The sequence below is a fragment of the Erinaceus europaeus genome, chromosome 17 (assembly GCF_950295315.1).
Source record: "Erinaceus europaeus chromosome 17, mEriEur2.1, whole genome shotgun sequence".
In the NCBI taxonomy this organism is placed as follows: domain Eukaryota; kingdom Metazoa; phylum Chordata; class Mammalia; order Eulipotyphla; family Erinaceidae; genus Erinaceus; species Erinaceus europaeus.
In genome coordinates this window covers 54,607,134-54,633,042 of record NC_080178.1, presented here as the reverse complement: position 1 = coordinate 54,633,042, position 25,909 = coordinate 54,607,134, and the positions used below count along the sequence as shown (strand labels likewise).

The following is a 25,909-nucleotide window of genomic DNA, read 5'->3' as shown; positions in this document are numbered from 1 at the left end:
GCGTGTCCCGGCCAGGGCGATAATGAAGCAGAGGCTCATCTGTGTAAAGATCTGTGTGTGTCTTCCAAGGGGCTTGGCAAGTGGAGTGGAGGGCTCCTCCTTCTTCCGCTGCCAGCGGGAGGCAGGGCCTGGGAGGGTAGTGGCTTCAGCCAGACCCCTGCTCCCCAGCCCCCCACCCGTCCCTCTCACACACATTCTGTCCCAGAAAGCACCTGGGTAGGAACCCCTGCTTGCCTTCCCCTTGCACTGTCTCAGCTACCCTGGCACCTGTTTTAGGGAAAATGAAGGCAGGAGGACTTTGTATTCTGTCAGGCTGTGAGTCAGTCACCAGAAAGTCCCCAGGGGAAGCCTCTGGGGATTTAAGGGAGGACTGGTTTTCCCCCAGGAGACATGCCAGTCTGGGTATGCACTATCACCCCTCTGCCCTGTGGGGTTCACCCAAGTTCACAGCACCGAAGTGTGGTGGCCCTTGGGAAACACCCTGCTCTAGCACCTCTAGGCTTTGGTCCCTCATGCAATCTCCTCGCCCTCTGAGTGTAGAGGAAGTCCTAAGAGGGGTTTGTTGGCCACTTCCCACTCCCAGCTGCTAGACTTGAGTTTCAGAACTTTTCTGAGGAATGCCTTCTATTTATTTTTTTTCTTCCAGGTTTATCACTGGAGCTCTGTGCCTACATGTCTCCTATGTTCCTGGAAGCTAATTTTCCTTTTTCCTTTGTCTAATAGAGGGGGGAGAGGGAGAGAGAGAGATAGTGACAGCGAGTTACAGCACTGCCCACCACTCATGAAGTTTCCCTCCTGCAGGTGGGGACCAGGAACTTGAACCTGAGTCCTTGCACTTGATAACATTTGCGCTCTACTGGTTGAGCCACCACCTGGCCCCATTCTTTTTCACTTGTCTCTTCCACCCTACCCCCTTCACCCTCAAAACAAACAAAAACTTGATGAGAGAGTCTGGAGATAACAGTAGGCAGGCGCAATCACGCTGAATGTTCAAGGAGCCCATTAAGGCAGCTTCACACTTCCAGCAGCCACATGCTACTGTCCTAGTCTCCCACCTCACTCCCTGCTCTTCTTCTTTTACACACACCCTCATACACACCTCACACTGAAATGCCAAACCTCAGGTTTTAACAGAACATTTTAGCTGAGAATTTAGCCAAAGAGACCATTAGCAAGACAGAAAGGCAGCCCGGAAGGTGGCACAGTAGACAGGGCATTGGACTCTTAGGCATGAAGTACTGAGTTCGCTCTGTCTCTGCATGTGTCAGAGTGATGCTCTGGTTCTTTTTCCATCTCTTCCTCTCCTCTCTTCTCTCCTCCCTGTGATCCCCCCCCCCTTCTGTCATTAGAAAGGGAAAAAAGGATGGAAGAAGGGAGAGAGGGAAGAAAATAGGAGTTATGAAGGAAAATCAAAAGAATTGCTCAAAAGAGAAGCAATTCAAAGGGCAGGGGGTAGATAGCATAATGGTTATACAAAGAGATTCGCATGCCTGAGGCTCTGAAGTCCCAGGTTCAATTCCACGTACCATCATCATAAGCCTGAGGTGAGAAGTGCTTTGGTGGAGACAGAGTGTTGGGGTGGGGGGAGCGGCTCAGGCTTGTTGCCTTGGTCTCGTCCTCCCTTCCTCTTCTCTCTTTCTTCTCTCTCTAAAATAAAGGAGAAAGGTTGGCAAAGACAGGGCAGCTTGGAAAGGCATCAAGGCCACATAAAAAGTAAAGCTGCATGGTGGTAGGGGGAGGAGGCCAAGTGGTGGCACATCTTGGTCTGAGCTGAGTATCCTGTCATCAAGCTCAAATCACTGCAGCATTGTAGAATCATAATGCCTTCAAGGGGAAACCTTTCCACTCCACAGATGAGCGCCATAGGGGACAGAGAGGATGGGGCCAAGTGGTGGTGCACCCTGTAGAGAGTTACCATCTGAGAGGACCCAGGTTCAAGTCTCTGATCCCCGCCTGTCAGATGGGGGTGGGGATCATGTGTGGTGGAGCAGTGCTGCAGGTGTCTCTATTTTTCTCTCTCCGTTTCTCACCTTCTATTAATAGGGAAGGGAAGGAAGGGAAAAAAATGACCACCAGAAAATGGTGAAATATCAAGTCCTAGAGATAACCCTGCCAAAAAAAAAAAAAAAAGGACCAGAGTGATCCTAGGCTCCCTGTGCCTGAGGAGTTCTAAGGGGCCCTAAGTCACAGGAGCGTGAGTCAGAGAGTCCTCTGGACAGGACTCACCCCTGTGCTAGGGCCTGGCTGGTGGCTCCATTGCTTCCGTTTGGGGAAAAGTGCTGTGGTGGGTCATTCCCAGGATTCTCACGACTGGGGGGTGCTGTCAGGCCTCAGGTGTGACAGTCCTGGCCCCTTCAGTGTAATATTTTCTCCTTTCTGCTTCTGCTTCTCTCCTCCTGTACTCCACGCTCCCCTCCCCACCACCCCTGATCACCCTTCCCCAACCCACAGCTTTGACTTGGTGACCAGTGGTGGCATCTCTGTGACGCTGCGGTTTGAGCGAGCGCCATTCCTTGCACAGGAGCACACGCTCTGGCTGCCCTGGGACCGCTTCTTCGTCATGGAGACCATTGTCATGAGGCATGAGGAGAACGAGATCCCCAGCTGTGACCTGAGCAGCTTTGCCCGCCCCAACCCAGTGCTGGCCCCATCCCCACTCACAGCCTTCGCTGGCTCCTGCACAGAGAAGGGCCCCATTGTGCCTGAGATCCAGGTAAGATGCTGCCCCAGCTCCCAGGGGTTCAGAGATGGGGAGGAGAGACACCCCCCACACACCTGCCAGCCCAGATCCCCGGAGGTGCCATTCTTCTCCTTCTCCTCCTCCTCCTCCTCCTCCTCCTCCTCCTCCTCCTCCTCCTCCTCCTCCTCCTCCTCCTCCTCCTCCTCCTCCTACTTCTTCTTTTCCTTTCTTCTTTTGCCTTTAGGGTTATTGCTGGGGCTCACTGCCTGCACTATGAGATCACTGCTCCTGGAGGCTATTTTTCCATTGTTATTGTTGCTGTTGCTTTTGTTGTTGCTGCTGCTGCTGCTGTTGTTGTTATTGGATAGAACAGAGAAAAATTGAGATGGGAAGGAAAGACAGAGAGGGGATGAGAAAAACACCTGAAGTCCTGCTTTACCACTTGTGAAGTGACTTCCCCTACAGGTGGGGAGCCAGGGGCTCGGACTGGGATTCTTGTATCAGTCTTTGCACTTTGCACTATGTGTGCTTAACCTGGTGCTCCACTGCCCAGCCCCCGAGAGGTGCCCTTCTTACACACTTAAAATGCAGGAGCTCTGCTGGGCCCGGAGACAGCTACCCCAGGAAGGTGTAAGCTTTCTGTGCATAAGGTCCTGAGTTCAAGTCCTGGCACCATATGGGAGTGCCATGGATAGCACTGGGTGAAGGGATCCATGGATAGTGCAATATCTCTCCTCTTCCTCCTTCTCCTCTTCTTCCTCCTCCTTCTCTTCTTACTCTCCTTTCTCTGTTTCTCCCTTCCTCTTCTCTCTCTAAAATAAAAAGAGAAAGACTGTCAAAGAGAAGGCAGCTCAGCAAGGCATCAAGGCCACATAAAAAGTAAAGATGCATGGGGGGGAGGGGGTCCAAGTGGTTGCACACCTGTTGAACGCACATGTTACCATGAGCAAGGACCAAGGTTCAAGCCCCTGCTCCCCACAAGCTGAGGGAAGCTTTGTGAAGCAGATCTGCAGTTGTTTCTCCTTCTCTCTCCCTCCCTCCCTTCCTCTCCCCTCTCAATTTCTCTCTATTCTATCAAATAAAAAGAAAAGAAAATGGTCATGGGAGTGGTAGATTTGTCAAGCAGATACTGTGTCCCAGTGGCAATTAAATAAATAACCATGGTGGCAATTAAAAAAAAAAAAGTAAAGCTGTGAGCTCTGTAACCTGCCTGTCTCACAACAGACAGAAAAAATACCCACCCGCCTCCATAGCCCCATCCAGTTCCTCCCACTGTCCTTTGCCCTGACCTCCAGTGTCCTCCTCACTCAGCCTTTCTGCAAATGATATTTACAATACTGCCAGTAATATGCAACTGATATATGAAATTCTGCCAAGAGGAAAGAATCAGGAACACACAGAGAGAGCTTTAGATTGAAAATCAAGTGAGGGGAGTTGGGCAGTAGTGCAGCAGGTTAAGCGTACATGGAGCAAAGTGCAAGGGCCAGCATAAGGATCCTGGTTCAAGCCCCCAGCTCCCCACCTGCAGAGTCGCTTTGCAAGCAGTGAAGCAAGTCTACAGGTGTCTGTCTTTCTCTCCCCTTCTCTGTCTTCCCCTCCTCTCTTCATTTCTCTCTGTCCTGTCCAACAACAAAGCTATGACAACAGTAAATACTACAACAAGTATAAGGGCAATAAAATGGGGAAAATGGCCTCCAGGAGCAGTGGATTTGTATTGCAGTGCCTCCAGGATAACCCTGGAGGCAAAAAAAAAAAAGAAAAGAAAAGAAAGTCAAGTGAGAAATGCTTCTGAGGCACTTATTAGCCCGATGTCTAGACCTTAGCAAGTGTTCAGTGCATTTCAGTCATCATCACTGTTATTGTTATTAAGATGAACAATAGCTTCTTCACGGTTATTAAGAGTATTTGGCATGCCTTGCCTTCACGCCAATTAAGAACTGGTTTTCTGGGCTAGCAAAATAGCCCACTTGGATGGTGTGCTGTTTTGCCATGTGTAAGACCCAGGTTCAAGTTCAGCCTCCACTACACTGGAGGATTCTTCACTGTTGTGCTCTCCCTCTATCTAAAGAAAAAGGAAAACAAACAAAGATAATTGCATTGAAGGAAGATTCTGTGCTGTGGTCTCTCCTCTCTCTGTCTCTGTTTCTCCTCTCTCTATCTCTGAATCTCTCTCACACATTTTCTCTCTCTCTCTCTCTATTAAAAAAACATGAAATGAAAAAGAATTGCTTTGGCTGAAATCTCAACATACTTGTCATTTGGAGGATGCATATTAGTCAGAGAGGCATCAAGATCGAGTCTTTGTCTAACTAAGTGATTCAGAGTTGAGGGTCAAGGTTCAGAAGACAGAAGGAACACCTTCTGGGGTGGGGAGAGATGTGCTGCAGAGTCTGGGGGTGGGGGTGGGGGGGGTGGGCAAGCCCAGCTTGGACTTGCCTAGTGAGAACAGGGTGCTATGTCTTGAGGAGGAACAGGGTGGGTGTGCACTCCACTAAGTCTCATGCCAGGCCAGGGAAACACTGCTCCCAGCATGCACTCTGCTGAGCAAGGTCACACTCCAACCTGCAAGGAGGAACACCACCAGCAGCGAAATTCTCACACCTCCTGGTGGACAGCTCCCTGCTTGTCAGAGATCTGTGCTGGGCTCCTGTCTCCAGGAGCAGGTTGGCCTTTCTGAGGAAGTAGCTGGTAGTGGAAATGGGTTGGCAAGGAGGAAGTAGTTTGTGGACCAACGCTCCTGCTTCACTAGCAGTTGGGCGCTCTCCCGGGAGCTGGAGCCTTGGTCTGCTCTCCTCTCCAATGCCCCCTGGGGGTACGTCTGGGAGCCCGCCCTAGGTCACCAACTTTGCTTATTAGAGGTCCTTGAAATACATAAACAGATGTTCTTGGGCTGTCCTTCTCTGGTCACTTGGCCTCTGCAACCTGGGGAGGTGTTCATTCTGAAGGGAATATTGAAGAAGGTAAAGGGCTGGCAAAATAGCTCAATTGAATAGTGCACTGCCTTGTCATGTGTGTGTGACCCTGGTTTGAGCCCAACCCCCACTGTGTTGAAGGAAGTGTTGGTGCTGTATGTTGAGCTCGACTCTGGCACATGCCATGCTGGGGACCGACCCAAGTCAGGACCTCATGCCTCAGAGTCCAAGGCTCTAACCACTGCACCACCCCCTCTGTCCTGCCCCTCCTCTGCCTCTGGAGCCCTGGCCGCTGTTCTGCTGCCACTGCCCATGGCTATCCCTTGGAACTGTCCCTCACTCTCACCCGTCTTCCCAGGCTCTGCAGGAGGAAGTGGCCATTCCCGGATGCAGGATGAGACTCAGCTACCTGAGCAGCCGGACTGCAGGCTACAAGGCGGTCCTGAGGATCAGCCTCACCCACCCCATCACTCCCTTCAACCTCATGAAGGTCCACCTCATGGTGGCAGTGGAAGGCCGGCTCTTCCGGAAGTGGTTCGCTGCCGCCCCAGACCTGTCCTACCACTTCATCTGGGACAAGACAGACGTCTACAACCAGAAGGTGTTTGGGCTGTCGGAAGCCTTCGGTGAGCCTCCTTCCCTGGGGACAGTTCACTGCGTTTCCTCCTCTGTACCTTCTCCCTTCCAGCATCACCTAAAGCTTGGCTGGCCTTCAGAGTTTTCCTATCCACCTGTGACCTACAGGAATGTGCTTATAGACCTGAAGGTGGAGAGTGTGGTCAAGGAAAGTGGTGCGGGGTGGGTTGGCAGGTGGCTCACCTGTTAAAGCACACACTTGTCACCATGCTCAGGGACCCAAGTTTAAGCCCTTAGCAACCACATGGGAGTACCTACAGTGGGGTAGTGGGGTGGGACTTCGCAAGTGGTGAGAGATGCTATGGTATCTCTTCTCCTCTTTCAGTCTCTCACGCTCTCTAAAGAAAAGAAAAAAAATGGCCTCAAGGGGGTCTGGATGGAGGAGCATCAGGTTAAGCCCACATAATATAAAGTATCCTGGTTCAAGCCCTGGTGGTTCCCCCACGTTAAAGGTGGTCAATTCACAAGCAGTGAAGCAGGTCTGCATGTGTCTATCTTTCTCTCACCCTGTCTCCCCCTCCCCCTATTAATTTCTCTCTGTCCTATCCAATAAAATGGAAAAAATGGCCACCGGATCAGTGAATTCATAGTGCAAGCACCGAGCCCCAGAGATAAACCTGGAGGCAAAAAAAAAAAAAATTGGCCTCCAGGAATGGTGGGATCATTCAGGCACAAAGCCCCGATGATAACCCTGGTGACAAAAATATAAAGGATAGGGTTTTACAAAAAAATCACAAAAACAATTGGTGGTACACGATGGGACAAGGCTGCATGTGCAAAGACAGAGCCAAGGGTCTATCCCTGCCCTCCACACCCACATCCACTGACCATGAACTTCCCCATCACAAAGGGGGAAACCTGCAGTGCCAAGTGCTCATGAGTCGCTGCTGGGGACAACGCTTCTTGTCTGAACCCTGCCTCAGTTTCCTTGACTTTCTGAATCCCTTAAGGCATAAGAGAGCTTTGTGGAAAGGAAGGAAGGGGAAGCAGAGTATCTGTTGAACACCTACTCTGGGCAGTGTGTTGCCCAAGCTTTTGTGTCTCTGTCACCCTCACAACCTCAAATTTTTCTACAGCTCTGCTTGGGAAATCTGAGGCACAAAGAGGTGAGGTGGCTACCCAAGGGTGCACCAGCAGGAAACAGGAATAAATTTCTCCCAGGTCTTCCCCTTGGAAGACCCACCCCACCCCACAAAAACACCCTCAGGAAGCAGTCACAGCTCCCGTCTGTTCCATCATCTCAGATGAACTAGGACTGGACCTCAGGGGCTGAGGTCCCGAGATCACTGGGGCCAGCATATGGGACTCAAGGCCACATCTTCCAGCAGCACTTACCTCTTGCCATCAGGATAGCAAAACTAATCTGGTGTGGCACTGAGAAAAAATGTGAATGGGTACCCATTTGGTCTGAGAAATTGGTAGGCTGTTGGCCACTGGAAAAATGCTGCAAGATCCTGGAAAGAAATTGCACTGCTGTTCCTTTCTTTTTCCTTCCTTCCTTCCTTCCTTCTTTCCTTCCTTCCTTCCTTCCTTCCTTCCTTCCTTTCTTCCTTTCTTTCTCTTTATTTCTCTCTCTTTCACTCTATTCCTCTCTCTTTCTTTTTGATAGGACAGAGAAAAATGAGAGGGAAGAGGGAGATAGAGAAGGAGAGAAAAAAGGGGGCTGGGCAGTGGCATATCCAATTAAGTGCACATATTACCAAGTGAAAGGACCTGGGTTTGAGCCCCTGCTTCCCACTATCAGTGAAGCAGCTTGTAGGTGTCCTTTTCTCTCTATCTCTCTGTCTTCTTTTAAATTCTCTCTGTCCTAGCTAATAAAAATTGGAAAGAAGGGGGGGGGGGAATGGCTGCTGGGAGTGGTGGATTCATACTGCTGGCACCGAGCCTCAGCAATAACCCTGATAGCAATGACAGAGAGAGAGGGAAGGGGAAGAGGAGGAGGAGGAGAGACACCTAAAGCACTGCTTCATCATGCATAAAGCTTCCCCTTGCAGTTGGGGACTGGAAATTTGAACACAGGTCCTTATGGTATCATGCACACTCAGCCAGGTATGCCTGCTTCACCTGTGATGTACTTTCTGTTTGGCATAACAGAGCATGTCCAAACCCAGTCTCAGGGGTCCTGCCTTCCTCACCTACTAAGGCTGTGGGGATGGATGAAACAGAAGTCAAACTAGAGGGTGTTTAAACTTTGAACTCTCTGGCTTTCAAAAATCCTAACTGAGCTCCTTTTCCCTGTGTGCGTTATATGTGGTTTTAAATTTGTTCCCTATAAAATAGTGTTGATTTTGTTCCTTAATAAAAAAATACTATAAATAGGCCCCCCAAAGAAGGGGGTGGTTCACCCAGTAGAGAATACGTTACCATGTTAAGGACCCAGGGTCAAGCCCTTGATTCCCACCTGCTGGGGGAAGCTTCATGAGTGGTGAAGCAGAGCTGTAGGAATCTCTCTTTTTCTATCCTTTGCCCCTCTCAATTTCTTTCTGTCCTATCAAAAATAAATAAATAAATGCATACATATTTCTATAGACAAATACCCCTACTTGTTAACATGTATGTTGATTTTATTTTCTTGTGTAAAGTTTTCTTTTTTTGCATGAATATGGTACTATATATAATTAGTCTTTTCCACTTAACATTATTCCAGGAGCATTTTCCATGTAACCATTATTCATAACTACTATTTTCAGGGACTGTGTAATATTCCTCCCATCAGTGCACTTCAGTTTGTTCAATCTCTTGCCCCCTAGTGAATCTTTGGGTTGCCTTCAGTTATTCATTATTATAAATACTGCTCCAGGGGTTCAGGTGATGGTGCACAAAGGGCTAGGTGCAAGCCTATGGTCCCTACCTGCAGGGGAGGAAGTTTCATGAGCAGTGAATCAGTGCTGCAGGTGTCTCCCTCTATACCTCCCTCTGCCCTCTCAATTTCTCTCTGTCTGTATCCTAAATAAATAAATAAAGCCCCATCTTTGAAATAAATAATTATAAATACATATTGCTGTGTTAGATTATTTCCCCAGAATTGACTCATCTGGATCCTTTATTTTAAATGTTTTAGTATTCAACATATATTGAATTACTAAATTGGGGGATTAATAGTTTATAGTCATTAGTAAAATACAATAGTTTTTTAGTTTTTTAGTTTTTAGTTTTTCTACCCCCACTAGGTCGTCATCTGCCATCATGTTCCAGGACCTGAACCTTCCTCCATCCCATCCCCAGAGTCTTTTTCTTTGATGCAGTACACCAACTTCAGTCCAAGTTCTACTTATTGTTTTCCCTTCTGGTCTTATTTTTCAACTTCTGCCTATGTGTAAGATCATCCCATATTCATCCTTCTGTTTCTAAGGTATCTCACTTAACATGATTCTTTCAAGCTCCATTCAAGATGGGATGAAGAAGGTGAAATCGCCATTTGTAATAACTGAGCAGTATTCCATTATGTATATATACCATGACTTACTCATCTGTTGTTGGACACCTAGGTTTTGGCTGTTACAAATTGTGCTGCTATGAACACAGGTATACACAGATATTTTTGGATGGTTGTGTTTGGTTCATTGGGATATATCCCCAGGAGAGGAATTGCAGGGTTATAGGGTAGGTCCACTTCTAGCCTTGTGAGAGTTCTCCAGACTTCTCTCCATAGAGGTTGGACCAAATGACATTCCCACCAGCAGTGAAGGGGGATTCCTTTGTCCCCATAACCTTTCCAGCATTTGTTATTGCTATTTTTTTCTTATGTATAACATTCTCACAGGAGTGTAGTGGTATCTCATTGTTGTTTTTATTCTATGACAATCAATGACTGCAATTCTATGACAATCAATGACAATCATTTTTTCATATGTTTTTGGGCCTTTTGGATTTCTTCTGTGGAGAATATTCTGTTCATATCCTCTTCCCATTATTGGATGCAGTCGTTTGTTTTCTTATTTCTGAGTGTGGTGAGCTCTTTATATATTTTGGATCTTGTCTGATATATGGCATACAAAGATCTTCTCCCACTCTGTGGGAGTTCTCTTTGTTTGGGTATTGGTTTCTTTTGCTGTGCAGAAGATTTTTGATCTGATGTAGTCCCATTGGTTTATTTTTGTTTTAATCTTCACTGAATTCTTGGAAACATTTTCATTTATCCTTAATTTCCTTTTTTGACCCATTGTTGTGTACATATTTTGGGACTTTTACTAATTTCTTGTTGTAAAGTGGTTTTTTTTGTTGTAAAGTGTTAATGTAATCCCACTGTGGTCTGAGAAGATGCTTGGGATGACTTCAGTGCTCTTGAATTTGTTGACACTGTTTTTGTGGCCCAAAATATGGTCTATCCTTGAGAATGACCCATCAGGACTTGAATAGAATGTGTATTCCAGTTTCTTGGAATGAATGACTCTGAAATGGTCAATAGTACTAGTTTATTTATCTCTTCATTTAGTTCCCTCGTTTCTTTATTAATTTTCTGCCTAGATGATCTGTCATGTTGAGAGAGTGGGGTGTTGAAATCCTCTACTATGACTGTGTTGCTGTTAATATATTGCTGCAGGTCTTTCAGTAGATGCTTGATGTATTTAGATGGCCTCTCACTGAGTTCATAGATGTTAATAATGATGGTTTTGATTGACTGATCCTCTGAGCATTAAGTAATGTCTATCCCTATCTTTTTAAATTTTATTTATTGTAAGGTCTGTTGCATCAGATATAAGAATAGCTATTCCTGCCCTTTTTTGTGGTCCATTGGCTTGTATAATTGTTTCCCACCCTTTCACTTTGAGTCTGTGTTTGTCTTGTTGGGTTAGGTGGGATTCCTACAGACAGCATATGGTTGGGTTGTGTTTTCTGATCCATCTTCCTACTCGATGCCTTTTAAATGGTGAATTCAGGCCATTGACATTTATTGATATTATATATTGAAGATATATTAATGCCATTATTGTAAACTTATAGAGTATTCTGATATATTGCATATTTATAACAGACATTTCAGAAGAAGACATATTTATAACAGACATTTCAGGGAAGACTTGGTGATAGTTGATTCCTTCAACTGTTGCTTGTCTGAGAAGGTTTTTATGCCTCCATCTAGTTTGAATGATAGTATAGTTCCTGGATACAGTAATCTTGGTTGAAAGCCTTTCTCATTGAGAGCTTGATATATATCTTGCTATTCTCTTTGGGCCTATAATGTTTGTGTGGAGAAGTCTGCTGCTAATCTTATGGGTTTTCCTCTGTAGGTGACTCTGTTTTTCTCTTTCAGTGTTCAAGATTCTTTCCCTATCCTTATTCCTTTTCATACTAAATATGATATGCTTTGGTGTCTTCAAGTCTGGGTTAATTCTGTTTGGGACACTCTGGGCTTCTTGAACCTTTATATCTTTTATCTTATATAAAGCAGGGAAATTCTCAGCTATTATGTCCTATAGAATGCTTTCTTCCCCTTCTTCTCTTTCTTCCTCTGGCAAGCCAATGACGCATATATTACTTCATTTAAAGTCATCCCATATGTCTCTGTTGTTGTTTTCAATATCTCTTAATTTCTTTTGAGATCTCTTACTTCTTTCTTAGTTTTCTCTAACTCCTCCTAGATTGTGCTAGTTTCGTTTTCTGTCTCACTTATTCTGTTCTTTCTCTCCCCTCTGTTATTTTCTGAAGATCGACTATTCTGTTACCCTGTTCTGATACTGTATTAGCTTGTTCAGCTAGTTGTGCTCTTCGTTCAGCTATTTCAGTTTTCAGCCCTCTGGTTACCTTGAGATAATAATGAGTGTTTTCTTTCAGAATCTCATTTTCTGATGATATTACATTCAAAAACTTTCCTCACTCCTGTGATTAATGCACCAACTAGTGTTTGGATTTTGTCTTCATTCTTATGGGCTTCTATCTTTTGGGGGTTTTATCTGGACTTTTGTCCTAGTTCGTTTCTCTAATGTTTCTTCTTGGTTTAACCATTGTATTTGGTGTGTTGTGAAGTACCTCTCTCAGTGCTTTTCAATCCACTAATCACACTTGTCTGGATTGACTTGTGTCTAATTAAGGTAGGAAGAGTTCACAGTTGTGGAAATTACTGGTTGTCTTAATGTTATCTCAGTTCCTGAGGTGAAGCACAGTGGCTGATAAACTCTCTTATGTTCTTTCTCTTTTCTGCAGTCTATGGGAAGCTGAGGCCTTTTTAGCTATAAGTAGATATTTTAGCTTAATCACTTATGACCAAGAGATAAAACAGGGTGGGGGTTAAATAGAAGAGTGGTTATACAAAGCACTCTCATGCCCCAAGGTTCTGAAGTTCTGGGCCTAAACCCTGCCCCACACCCAGCAGAAGCTGACCTGAGCTGTGTTCTGTGGCCCTGTGTTTCTGAATAAATTCTGATTTCTGAAGGAATTACTCATCCTTTTTTCTAATTTATCATGAGAACAATGTGAACAGGCTCTTACTATATAGCCACACCTCCTGACCACTGGGAATGTAGATTTTCTCCTGAGTCACCCAGCCAGCTCCCCCCATGTCAGTGTAGGAATTCCTTGCTACTGTTCCAGCCCCTCAGAGGTAACAGCAGTGGAGACCCATAGCTGTAAACTGGTGAGTCTTAAGTTCTTCTCCCTTCAGCATTTTTTTTGTTGATAAAACTCAGACTGGAAGTGGTGTTTCAACTGGCAGACTGCCAAACTGGCACCTGCCACTTCCAACTAGGTACAGTCTTTTTTTTTTTTTGCCTCCAGGTTTATTGCTGGGACTCAGTGCCTGCACTATGGATCCACTGTTCCTGGAGGCTATTTTTTCCCCTTTTGTTGCCCTTGTTGTTTATCATTGTTGTTTTATTATTGTTGCCATTGCAGTTGTTGTTGTTGGATAGGACAGAGAGAAATCAAGAGAGGAAGGGAAGACAGAGAGGGGGAGAGAAAGATAGACACCTGCAGACCAGCTTCACCACTTGTGAAGCAACCCCCTGCAGGTGGGGAGCCAGGGGCTCGAACAGGATCCTTATGCCAGTCCTTGTGCTTTGCACCACATGTGCTTAACCTGCTACACTACCACCCGACCCCTGGTACAGACTTTTAGCCCCAGGAATCGCTAGTTAAGTCCCTCTGTCCATGAACCACACACGTTTGCACTCACCCGTGGCTTGATGGGTTCCTGGAGTGATCCTAGTTTTATCTTGTGTTCTCAGATGATCCTCTTTGCTATTCCTAGTTGAGCAGGGAGAGCAAAAAGCAGCTGCTGCTACTCTTTAGCCACACCTCTGGAAGTCTCAGTATATTTTAAAACTTCTTCTGGTAGCATACAAAAACTCTTAATAATATATGTGCATGCACACTAGGGCTTGGCATCCCTAAGTTAGAATTGTACATAAACTTGGTTCCCTATCAGATATAGGATTCTTCTCTTCTTTTCTTCAAAAATCAAGCAGAAGAGTTTTGCTCACTATGTCCTTCATGTTCTTTACACAGTGTCCGTGGGTTATGAGTATGAATCCTGCCCGGACCTGATCCTGTGGGAAAAAAGAACAGCGGTGCTTCAGGGCTATGAAGTCGATGCTTCCAAGCTGGGAGGCTGGAACCTGGACAAACATCATGCTCTCAACATCCAGAGTGGTAGGTTGATGCAGATTCCCTGGAGCAGGCAACACATGGCTTCATCTCCTGTCCTTTCTGTCCTGTCAGATGACCTGGGTTCATGTGCCACTAGTCCTCTGCGAGAATGCTGCCCAGAGTGTTTCCTCTACTTGACATAAAGCCCAGTTCTTCTATAGATCTGCAGGGGTTACCTCTAGAAAGCCTGCTCACTGAGCCTACATGTCAAGTTCCCAGAATGTCCTGCTGCCCCACCCACATCACAGTAGGGAAATTGCACTGGACACAGCTGCCTTCCACCCATAGCCTCACTGCTCAGTCACAGGACAGGCACCCATGGAGCATTTGCTGACTTGATGAAATTTGTGTCAAAATGGAGCAGAGTAGCTGGGAGAACTCTCCTGATGGTGTGAGCACAAACCAGAATAGAGGGACCAGCCTGGAGCCCAGAGTAGGAAGACCAGGATGTTTGCTTCTTCCAGAGACCAGAGTCAAGCCACTGAGAGATTTATAGCTTAAAGTGACACCAGTTGGATTTTATTTTTTAAGATCCATTATTTATGAGAGAGGGAAAGGCATTTAAATCTCACAACTCTGCTCTGCTCTGCTCTGCTCTGCTCTTCTCAAGCATGGGCAGTGCTAGGTATAGTAATTAAAAAAATAAAAAGCTTCTCATGGGCTTTGTCTGTGGTTTAAACAAAGAGGAGGTTTATTACATTGTGAGTTATTTAGGTATAGCAAATAGGTAAAGGGGCAAAGATCAGCTAGTCATGATGGCCATAAGCTAGTTACCAGAGCTTGGCTACATGTTCTCAGGTCCCAGGGGAAGCAGCATGGCGGGGGCCCGGGAGAAGGCCAGCAGGTAAGGGCAGCAGGAGCAGAGAGCAATTTCTGTCAGACACTCACTTAAATAACTTCCTATAAACCCACAATCCCTTGTGGGTTTGCATAAGTCTGCAGTATGCTCATCAGGCTGATGTCAGCCGTATGCTAATTACATTCATGTCTCCACAGCTAGAGTTCCTCAGGGCCCCATGCACGTGCAGCCGTTGCACTTTACCCCCTGAACACCTTTATAGTATGGTTGGATGGTCTGTGTTTCAGGTGGCTCTCTGATGAGATGTTTAAGCTATTCTACAAAACAAAAGATCATAATATGGCAGCCTGGGAGGTGGCACAGTGGATAAAAGATTGGTCTTGAAAGTATGAGGTTCCAGGTTTGATTCCTGGTGTTGTGTGGCAGAGTGATGCTCTGGTTCTGTTCCTCCCTCTCTCATTAGTTAATCTTTTTGAAAACTCAGAATATCTATGGCTAGGAAGCACCAACCACCACAGGGACAAGTAGATTCCATGGGACAGAAGCTGAAGGGAACTTGTAGGTGGCACTGAGGAAGAAGGCTCACCCTCCCCTAAGCTTGTTCCCAGCCCTATGGAGGTTATGCTGCCCACGGAGAGCAGTGTGGGCGTGGGAGGCAGAGACACTGCCAAGAGGAGCCCCCATGCCCTGCTCCCTGGTGACTCTGTCTGCCGTCCTCACCCAGGCATCCTGCACAAGGGCAACGGGGAGAACCAGTTCGTGTCCCAGCAGCCCCCTGTCATTGGCAGTGTCATGGGCAATGGGCGCCGGAGGAGCATCTCCTGCCCCAGCTGCAATGGGCTTGCTGATGGCAACAAGCTGCTGGCCCCCATGGCCCTGGCCTGTGGCTCTGACGGCAGCCTCTACGTGGGTGACTTCAACTACATCCGGAGGATCTTCCCCTCTGGGAATGTCACCAACATCCTGGAGCTGAGGTATGCATGAGGGTTGGGGACTCCCTGTGGACACTGGGGGACTGCCTACTGGGGCAGAGCTCAGCTGTCTGCATCCAGCCCATTTGCATCCCCTCTGGTGAACTGGGGGCTCAGGTGTGGGGTGGAGGACAGATGCTGCTTCCCACCTGTTGAGCTGGAGGCAGACCATGTTTGGGACAGACAGCTGCCCTTGGCAGGAGACATAGAATTAGACCTCTTGGGAGCCCTGGAGTCTCCCTTCTGGGCCCCAGCACTGAACACAGGAGTCCCCACAGGAGCAAGGGCTGGAGTTCTGGCCAAGGCCAGTGCAGGGATTCTTTGCTGTCTTCAGAGCTAGCAGCAGTTGCCTTCAGCTACTCAGTGCCCAGACAAAGCCCTCATACTTTTCTCCCCGAGGTGCCACAGAGCCAGGACAGCCTTTTCCCTCCCCAGCAGGTCTGAGTAAGGGGCAGTGGGGAGACATCTAACTTTACAGAGCAGTGACAACTAGAGGTACAGAAACCCCCTCACCCTTCTCAGAGGGTAATTGTGCCATGTGACTTCCATCCACCTTAGGGGCCTGCTTGGGCTGGGGTCCCTGTGAACTAGAGAGCGCACCCTCCAGAAAATCCAGGGTGAAGCAGGTTTCCTGTTTCAAGGTTCCTGCCACTTGCCTGGCATGACCGCTCCAAGAAACACTGATTACTGCAGCCCTTGACAGAGTGGAAAAGGGAGGCTCAGGAACTTAAAGGTCCAGCTTCTATGGTGGCGAGTGGCCACCAGCAACTCTGTCTCCCTCAGGACTGTCCCATGTCCCCCTAGGAACCACTTGGGTTTAAAGCCTTATCCAAGTATCCGCTGGGGTGAGTAGCTGCTGAGATTCTGCCTGGTAGAAGGGGTTAAGACTTGCTGGTGGACCCCAGCCAACACAACCCTCAAGAGGGAGGGTTAGCATTCACCTCCTCCAGATGTGTGCACAAGTGGAGGAGAAAATTGCTGGCCACAAAAATAATCAGCAGCTCCCAGGAAAACAGACTTTCAAAAGAGTAAGAGTCAGGCCCCTGGAAAGGCTGTCCTCTGTGCTTCTCTTTCAAATGTACCTACCTGGGGCAGACACCTGTCATGGGAGAAGAGATTCTTCAGGCAACTGTCCATCTGATCTCCCCACTGCCTTCTCTAAGACTGCAAGAGCCTTGGGCCTGGGGAGAGGGCTGTGTGTCAGCCTAACTTAGCAATGAAGTTGTACAACTTAGAGGAGAGACCTCTCCCCTCTGGACATGCCTCTAATAAGAGATCCAATTTTCCCTGCCTCCCCTCCATAGCTGTTGAGGGGCTCCCAGGAGATAGTGAAGGGAGAAAAGAGGAGAAAGGGATCTCTACAAAGAAACATGGATTTATCTCCATATTATCACCTGGATGTGCTGTCCTGTCTTTGTCCCCAGGCTCGCCACCCTGTGTCTTACTCACCACCTCTGCTAACCACAGTCACCCTCCAGTGCTGTGTTCTACTAGGGGGTGTGGAGAAGGGCGAGTTTTGATGACTTTGTGCAGGCACAGTGCACACAGATATGGCAGGGAGATTTGGGGGGAATCAGCAGCCTGGAGAGAGGACTGAGATGCCAGACACACCCCTCTTGCTCCCTGCAGTCAGCTGCAAGGGTGCAGGTGCAGCGGGGCCTTCCCTCTTCTCTGTGGCCACTTGTGAGCTCAGCGACAAGTGACATCCAGGGAGCATTGGATCCATGTTGCTGCTACAGCAATGGTGGACAGGAGCTGGGTTGGACAGGAGCTCTGCTGTCAGGTTCTCAGGCTGCTAATCATGCTTCCAACCCTGCTGCTAACACTCATTCTTTCTTCTATTCCTGCCTTCCTGTCTTGTGTCAGAAATAAAGATTTCAGACATAGGTAAGCCATCCAGTAGAGCACGGCCTTCTCCCTCTCCCTGGCTGCATGTTGTCTGTCTGCTGAGCTGCACGCTTCACTCGCACAGGGCTGGGGGGTGAGGGGGCCTCTGTGTGTTTGGGACCAATGTGGAATTACAGCCAGGGAATGTCACTGGTGAGCCTAGGGGTGGGCAGTGAGAGCCCAAGCTCCTTTCATCCTGGGGCTCTGGCCGCCTGTGGGCCTGACAAGGAGAACACTTAAGACTGAGCAGAGTGGTCGGGAGCAGTCTGCTTAGCCTTGGCATCAGCGGGCTGACAGTGCCAGCTGTGCTGAGTGTTGCTGACCGTGATGGAGGGAGATCCTGAGAATACCGAGGCCGGCCGGGCAGAGACTCTGGGAGGAGGGGAGGGTGCAGATTTGCTCTTCTTCAGGATTTCTAGGCACCTGGATCTCGGTGGCTGGGATGCCAGGGCCCCCCAGCAATCACTCAATGGCCAGCTCAGAGTGAAGAGGGTGTGCAAGCCACAGGGCAGAAGCTTTGTCACAGAGTCAGTCTGTCAGGGAGCCTCATGGGACACCACCCACAGGCAGGAGTTGTTGTTTTCGCCAGGCTGGCTTCATGGGCGGGTAACAGACGACCCGGGACTCATGGCTGGGTTGTACGCAGAATCTCTTTATTCATGCAGGACGCAGCGCAATCTATACCAAGCTAAGCTAAACTAACACAACTACCAACAATCTTGTCCTTATAAATATACTAGCCCAGTAGGGTGGGAACAGGATGCTACGCAGAGAGGGTGGAGAGAAAAGTGACTGGTGAAAATCAGGGTATGACAAGGAGAGGGGGCGGAGCAGGCAAGAATTCTACCACTGAACCACCAATGCCCTGGAGGGAGGGTGGTGCTTATTAACAGAGGTTATGTAAATAGAATACAGTGTTATGTAAATAGAATGCAGGGGGGATTAAACCAAATGAAACAGAAGGGGGTTTTAAAAGCAGAATTAGAAGCATACCAACAAGGAGTGGCCTGACCAGATGCACCAAAGACAGACAGATATCTGTGTCCTTTTGCACTACCTGTCAGTGTCACCCAGGGAGGACTCTCAGCTACCAAGTGTGACTCAGCTCAAAGTGGCTTGTGTGTGTGTGGGGGGGGGGGAGGGTTGCTAAGTGGAGATAATAAGAAAATCTTAGGATGGTGGAAAGAGATCCAGAATCTCCCAACAACTATCCCTTAATCTGTGCAACTAAAGCATTCATATAGTGACCAGATACACTATTATCAGGAACTAGTAATTGACTAACACACATAGAGAATTAAGTGCTTCGTGGAGTGGTTTGCATAAACCGCAGTATTTCATCCCCGAACCACCCTGTGCCGTGGGTCCTCATGTGCATCCAGCTGGCAACTGAGGACTACTGAGGAAACTGGCACTCCCAGACTGTGTCCTTGAAATGCTTGGAACTTCCCTCTGAGCCTTGACTTCTAACTACAGATGAGAAAAAGCCCCCAGGAGGTAGTTGTAAGGGCACTGTGCCAGGCAGGAAGATTGAGGAGGGTGATGATGGTGATAAAAGTGAACATGATTGGGAGTCGGGCGGTAGTGCAGTGGGTTAAGTGCACGTGGCACAAAGCGTGAGGACAGGTGTCAGGATCCCGGTTCGAGCCTCCGGCTTCCCACCTGCAGGGGGGTCGCTTCACAGGCAGTGAAGCAGGTCTGTAGGTATCTGTCTTTCTCTCCCCCTCTCTGTCTTCCCCTCCTCTAGCCATTTCTCTCTGTCCTATCTAACAACAATGATATCAATATCAACAACAACAATAACTATAACAATTAAAAACAACAAGGGCAACAAAAGGGAAAATAAATTTAAAAAAAAAAAAAGTGAACATGACTGTCAGCAGCATCCCAGATGGATGGAGGCATTGTGTCCATCTTCCCTGAAGAAGGATGCAATCCCAGTCCCTATAAGGAGGGAGCTAGAACTGGAGACAGAAGAAGAAAGGCAGGAGCAAGTGTGTGTCATGGTGTGTAAGGTCATGCTCTGTCATGCACAGGGGGGCATTCTCCTCAGTGTGTGGTTATCAGAAGTGAGACACTGTAGTCGTTTCTCAGTGAAGTCATACTTTTGGTGGCAGAGAAATAGAAAAAGAGATTGTGGTAGGCTTAGCATGGAGGATACTGAACAATGAACCTGCAAGATCTCAAGTTCAGTTTTAGGGAAACACAAAAGTACAGTGCATGTGGCAGCTAAGTGCTCAGTGCCAAGTCCTCAGGCAGTGGTAGGGACTGGCTGGGTCCTGGCTGGGCACAGTTGTTGCTGTACCTTCTCCATGTGGCCTGGGGTTGGCCTGGTTTCTGGTCTCATGTATGGGCTGATGGAAGTACATTTGGGTGACTTTTTATTTCTGGTCTTTTGACATGTCTATGACTCTCTCTCTCAATCTGTTGCTTTCTCGGGTGCTTGAATCTACTTCCAGAGTTACCTAGAGTGGGATTGGAGAGAAATGGAGTTTCCTCCACCCTTTGGCTTCCCCAGGCTGGTCAGGACTGAAAAACTTGGCTTCCTCTCCTGGTTTTAACAGGCACCTAGATAGTAGCCAATCCCTTCCCCTCTCTGAGCCTCAGTGCCCACCTCAGCGAAAAACACATAAAGGAAAGTCTAAAACCAGAGCCTAGTAGTGCCACGTCCAGTTGAGTGCACACTTGACAATGCATAAGGACCCAGATTCAAGCCACCCAGTCCCCACATGCAGGGGGGAAGCTTCACCAGTAGTGAAGCAGAGCTATAGTTTCCTCTCTCTCTTTCTCCTTTTCTCTCTCTTTCTCCTTCTCTCTCTCTCTCTCTCTCTCTCTCTCTATCCCCTCTCTCCCTTGCTTCTCAATTTCTCTATCTAAAATAAAGAAAAAAAAATTTTATATTTATTTTATTTATTTATTACCTTTTGTTGCCCTTGTTGTTTTTTTATTGTTGTAGTTATTATTGTTGTTGTCGTTGCTGGATAGGACAGAGAGAAATGGAGAGAGGAGGGGAAGACAGAGAGGAGGAGAGAAAGATAGACACCTGCAGACCTGCTTCACCACCTGTGAAGCGACTCCCCTGCAGGTAGGGAGCCGGGGTTCGAACCGGGATCCTTATGCCGGTCCATGTGCTTTGCGCCACCTGCGCTTGACCCGCTGCGCTACAGCCCGACTCCCAAGAAAAACTTTTTAAAGAAACTTTAAAAAAAAAATAAGAATCTAGAACCCTGGCCCCTAGATCCAGGAGCATCCACAGGCTTAGCTGCCACCAGGACCACATGCCCCTTGGCCTGCATGTGTCCCCAGGGTAGATGCTGACCCCATCTGGTACTTTTCAGTTTCAGAACCAACCTCACCTTCTACCTCCTTGCCTTATGCTGGGACCCCTCATCTTGAGTCTCCTTCCATGTGTCCCCTCAGGAAAATTTAAAAACCGATCCTTGCCTCTTTGAATTTCTTCTGTAAGGCCACAGAGATCTCTTTGAAGTCCATTGGAACTTAACTCACCCAACTGCCTGGAGAAGCTGACTCTTACCACAGTGCCCTATTGGTGCCCCCCGCCCCCCGGAATCAGGGAACAGCACCACACAAAATCTGACATACTTGACTTTTCCATTATGCAAGAATAAATGTTCCAGAGGCTCCCATGTATTGGGCGTGTATGTTTCTCGATAGAACAGGCAATATGTTTACAGCTAGACATTCTTTTTGAGAAGAAAAAAAGTGAATGCAATGACATGGCATCACAGCATTATATAAAGAGCCTTTGAAGTAGATGCTTTTACTCCCATTTCTCAAATGGAAAAACAGGCTCTGGGGTATTCAGGGTTTCACAAATTGCCAGGGGTCTTCTCCCAGGACTGTGGCGAGCTGATCTCTGCAATGCTGTCCATGGCTCCACTGCTGAAGCTTCAAGACCTGGTGTTTCGGGTCCACAAACATCACAGCTGCTCCTCTGCACAAGGCACCCTCCCTTGAGGACAAAGGGAAAGCCCTCACCTCAGAACAGATAATCACTTGTTCTGAGAGACTCCTGGGTTTGCTGGAAATTTCCCAGACTGTTCAGAAAGGGGGGCAGCTTGAGGCATGGTTTTAGCTCTTTAACTCCTGCAATCACACCTTCAGTGCCTCTCTTAGCTCTCTCCCCTCTCACACCCTGAGGCACAGGGATTTCAAAGCTCTGCAGGTGGGAGCAGGAGGAGCAACCTGGGCCACTCCTGAGACTCTCGGTCATCACTCTGGCACACGGTGCTGGGGATCGAACTAAGGGCCCAAGGCGTGTGAGTCCTGCTTGTCGCCACCACTGTGATTTCTCCCAGGCCCCAGAGAAATCATAAAGGTACAGTGGTCTGGGCCCTGCTAATATGATGGGAGGATTTTGATGAAAAGTTTTCAGGTTGCTGGGCTGTGTCCTCATGTTTGAGAGCCCTCACTCTGAGCTCCTGCATCTGTTCCCAGTCAAGTATTTGCTTACTGGCTTGTTAGCCCTCAGATGTAGCCCAGAGCTTAGCACAGGGGCTCCCAGCTGGCCCCTGCCCTAGGAGACTTCAAAGTCTAATGGAGGAGACAGACAATCAAACAGAAGAAGGCTTGAACTTTCTGCAGGTACAGGAAACAGAATCTGCTCAGCGTCAAGTGGTGCCACAATAAATGGTGGGAGTAGTGGGAGTGGAGACATGAGGGTTTGCAGCCCTGAATGGTATTCCAGGCGAGCTTCATTGGGTCAGAACCCACATCTTCCAAGATCAACACATGGGCTTTTACCTGGACACTCTACTGACCTCCAGACTCAGCTGTGAGCCTGGGCACTAAAGTGGGGACAGTCCTGCCAGTGCCAACTCTCTCCCAGGACTCATCCAGCCAAGAAGCTCCACAAGTGGCACTTCTTGGGGACACTGCAGAAGGTGTGACTAGGAGCTTGGATGGTCAATCCAAGTGGACAGGGCAGCCTATCAAATCCCCAAGGTTTGTGCCAAGGAGGAGAGCCCCGGTTTACCATAAGTGACACTCACACAGAAGTGACATGCACATCCTCACCTCACAGCAGTGGTCAGGAAAGCAGAAAGGTCATAGCTGCCCCAGGTCACTGCATTCTATTAGCTGGAACCATTAATATCACAAGTCCGGGATCTTGCAGTGGTGCACCCAGTTAAGCACACATAGTACTAAGCACAAGGATCTGGATTCGAGCCCCTGGCTCTCCACCTGTAGGTGGAATGCTTCATGAACAGTGAAGCATGTCTGCAGGTGTTTATCTCCCTCTCTATTTCTCCCTCCCTTCTCAATTTCTCACTGTCTTATCCAATTAAAAAGAAAAGAAAAGAAAGGAAAAAAATGACCAACAGAAGCAGTGGATTTGTAGTGCCAGCACTGAGCCCCAGTGATAACCCTGGAGGCTGTGTGTGCATGTGTGTGTGTGTGTGTGTGTGTGTGTGTGCATGCATGTGTGCGTGTGTGTACACATGCACCCCAAGAGTCTGAGTCCTGTTATCTGGTGAAGGTGGCTAGTGCTGTGTCATCCGCCTGAACATAACCATTTCTTTGAATCAAATGCTGCTCAGACATGGGAGGGCTGTTGAGATGCTGAAATGCCACTGGAAGGACCAGGGATGAGCACATCCCAATGTTTGGGGGCCCAACGCTGCAGCCTGGACTTGGGAGAAACAGGCATAATGACTAACTAATGATTATCGCATCCAGGTCTTAAGCCCCACAGTCCTCCTTTGTGGTTTTATTCAGGTTTCCCAATACATAATCAATGTAGCTGCTGGCATGTCTGGTTTATAGATAAAGGGGAATTAAAGTTTAGCAAGTTGGAGGAATTTCCAGGTTTGTCTTCACCTAGAAATGACAGAACTAGCCCTGCGGTCCAGCCCAATCTGAGAGTATGAATGCTTTTCCTGCCATGTGCAGAGAGGTAGTGCCTGGTCTCTGTGTTGCCTCTGTCAAGCCCAACTCCGTCCCTTTCCTCTGCTAGTGCAGCCTTGTCAGGACTTTTCTTTTGCTTTTGTGTCTTTGCATAGTACACCTCTTGCAAGATATGCCTGCAATTCCTATGTGTGACCACAAGAGGGAGACTCTTAGGCACCGGATATGGATACTGTGAGGGTGTGTTCACAGATAGCTCATGCAAAACTGGGCCTGCCAGGGGCTTATTGGTGCCACCCAAGAGGAGCATGGGGCTGCTGGAAGAACTCTCTGGGGGAAAGGCTGATGTTTACAATTTTCAGAGTGGTTTTTAAAGTCATCCCTCGTGTGTATCTGGCATGAATTTGCAGGTCACATTTCCATGGCCATTTTTTAAGGAAGTGTGAATGTAGCACCTGTGGTGGCTGTGGTGCCAGGCTGGGCCTTGCAGTCTTTGACCAGATGCCTTTGCATAAATAGTTGGGTGGGAGGGGGAGTGAGGTCAACCATGAGAGAGAGGGTTCAGCAATGGGGCAACCATGTACCAGAACAGGGTCACCTGCTCACAGACTCTGTTGCTGGGTTTGAGTTCTGCCCCTCTGGCTGGACCAGGAGAATGGGAAAGGGGAGCATGCTCATCCTCTTTCTGTCCTTGTCCCCCAGTCACAGCCCAGCACACAAGTACTACCTGGCCACCGACCCCATGAGTGGGGCCGTCTTCCTCTCTGACACCAGCAGCCGGAGGGTCTTCAAGATCAAATCCACTGTGGTGGTGAAAGACCTTGTCAAGAATGCTGAGGTGGTGGCAGGGACAGGGGACCAGTGCCTGCCCTTTGATGACAGCCGCTGTGGGGATGGTGGGAAGGCCACGGAAGCCACACTCACCAACCCCAGAGGTAAGGCCTGGCTCAACAAACTCTACCTGTTACATCTGTTTGTTTTCATTTCCAGAAGAACTACATATAGCAATAATAATAACAATAATAATGTAAATGCCAAGAACTGTACAGAGCAGAGTTAAAATGATCACAGTCCCAACTGTCAGAATGACCCCAATTGGGAGTCACGCGGTAGTGAAGTGAGTTAAGCGCACATGGTACAAAGCACAAGGACCAGCATAAGGATTCCTGTTCGAGCCCCTGGCTCCCCACCTGCAGAGGAGTTGCTTCACAGGTGGTGAAGCAGGTCTGCCGGTGTCTCTCTTTGTCTCCCTCTCTCTGTCTTCCCCTCCTCTCTCCATTTCTCTCTGTCTTATCCAACAATGACAACATCAATTGCAACAATAATAACTACAACAATAAAAAACAAGGGCAGCAAAAAGGAAATAAATAAACAAAATATTAAAAAAGAATGACCTCAATTTACATTTCATGTCTTTGTTCCTAGTCTTTTTTCCTAATTGTTCATGTGTATACCATATACACACACACACACACACACATTCTGATATATCAGAATGCTCCTTCCTGCCATGAAATAGGCTTCGTGTGATTATTTTTGTGGCTGTATAGTATTTCATCCAATGTGTTTTTTAAAATTTTTGTTTAACTGTACATTTATTTGTGTTGCCATGTCAATTTGTCAAAGAAAGAAAGAAAGAAAGAAAGAAAGAAAGAAAGAAAGAAAGAAAGAAAGAAAGAAAAAAGAAACCACAGCAGTATGTCATGCTTGTCTTTGTTCACATGCAGGACATGGCAGCTCTGAGTTTCTACTTGGGTACTTCAGAGAATTGGGCCTCTTAATGTATGGGTTTTCATATGTTTACTCACAAAGATTTAGTGAGTATAAAGCACACTGGTTGCTAATTGAGCTCATGGTAGCCAGATCAATATAGTATGGGCAGGCCTCACTGTGACACATTAGATGAGGAGAAGTATTCCCGTGAGAGCAGAGAGACCTGGCGTGTCTGGTGGACACTGGGGGTGCCATCCTTGTGGCTAGACAGCCATGAGCAGGGCACTCACTGGGCTACAACTCCTAAAGGCAATCGCTGTTGTGTGCAAACCTCAGAGTCCCCCTCCAAGAACAAGGCGGCAGTGCCTCCCATGCTGCTTTGCCATGTGACACCCAGCTTGGAACCCAGCCCCCCCCCACACCCCTTTTTTCTGCCTCTATTTAAAAAACAAAGTAAAGGGCTGTGAAGTCCTAGAGGCAGTAGAAGAAATAATACCCTCTGCATCTGCCTCCCAGGGCTGTTGTTCTAAAGGTCCATTTTAAAGTGTTTCTTATGGTAGCCTATTAAACATCATGAGTAGTTGTATCATTAGATCAGATTCCAGGGCCCCTCCTCCTCTATCCAGTGTTCCCAGCTGAGTGAACGAATGGTTACCACATTGGCTGGCAAGACGCGGCTGGTACATGGCAGCAGACATGTCACTCTAGTGACATCAATCAGTGCTGTGTTCAGATGGAGACACCAGCCACTGAACAGTTCATGTGTGGCCTTGGGTGAGTGGACTTGCCTCTCTGCGTCCCATTTCTCTCACCTGTGAGCTGGTGATAGGCTGCACAGTCATAGCACAGACTAGGTGTT

General features: G+C 47.8%; 1 protein-coding gene across 11 annotated transcripts in view; it reads left to right on the top strand.

Annotated features, from left to right (window-relative positions):
* The window catches only part of TENM4 (teneurin transmembrane protein 4), a 545,270-nt gene that overhangs the window by 482,556 nt on the left and 36,805 nt on the right, over window positions 1-25,909 (top strand). For 8 of the 11 annotated variants that reach the window (XM_060176742.1, XM_060176743.1, XM_060176736.1 and 5 more), the window contains 6 exons: window positions 2,452-2,713; window positions 5,951-6,218; window positions 13,672-13,815; window positions 15,336-15,585; window positions 17,449-17,469; window positions 24,040-24,272. In XM_060176742.1, coding sequence (XP_060032725.1) covers window positions 2,452-2,713; window positions 5,951-6,218; window positions 13,672-13,815; window positions 15,336-15,585; window positions 17,449-17,469; window positions 24,040-24,272 — 1,178 coding nt within the window. The remainder of the gene's footprint in view (window positions 1-2,451; window positions 2,714-5,950; window positions 6,219-13,671; window positions 13,816-15,335; window positions 15,586-17,448; window positions 17,470-24,039; window positions 24,273-25,909) is intronic. The other 3 variants (XM_060176746.1, XM_060176739.1, XM_060176741.1) reach the window with 1 other exon arrangement.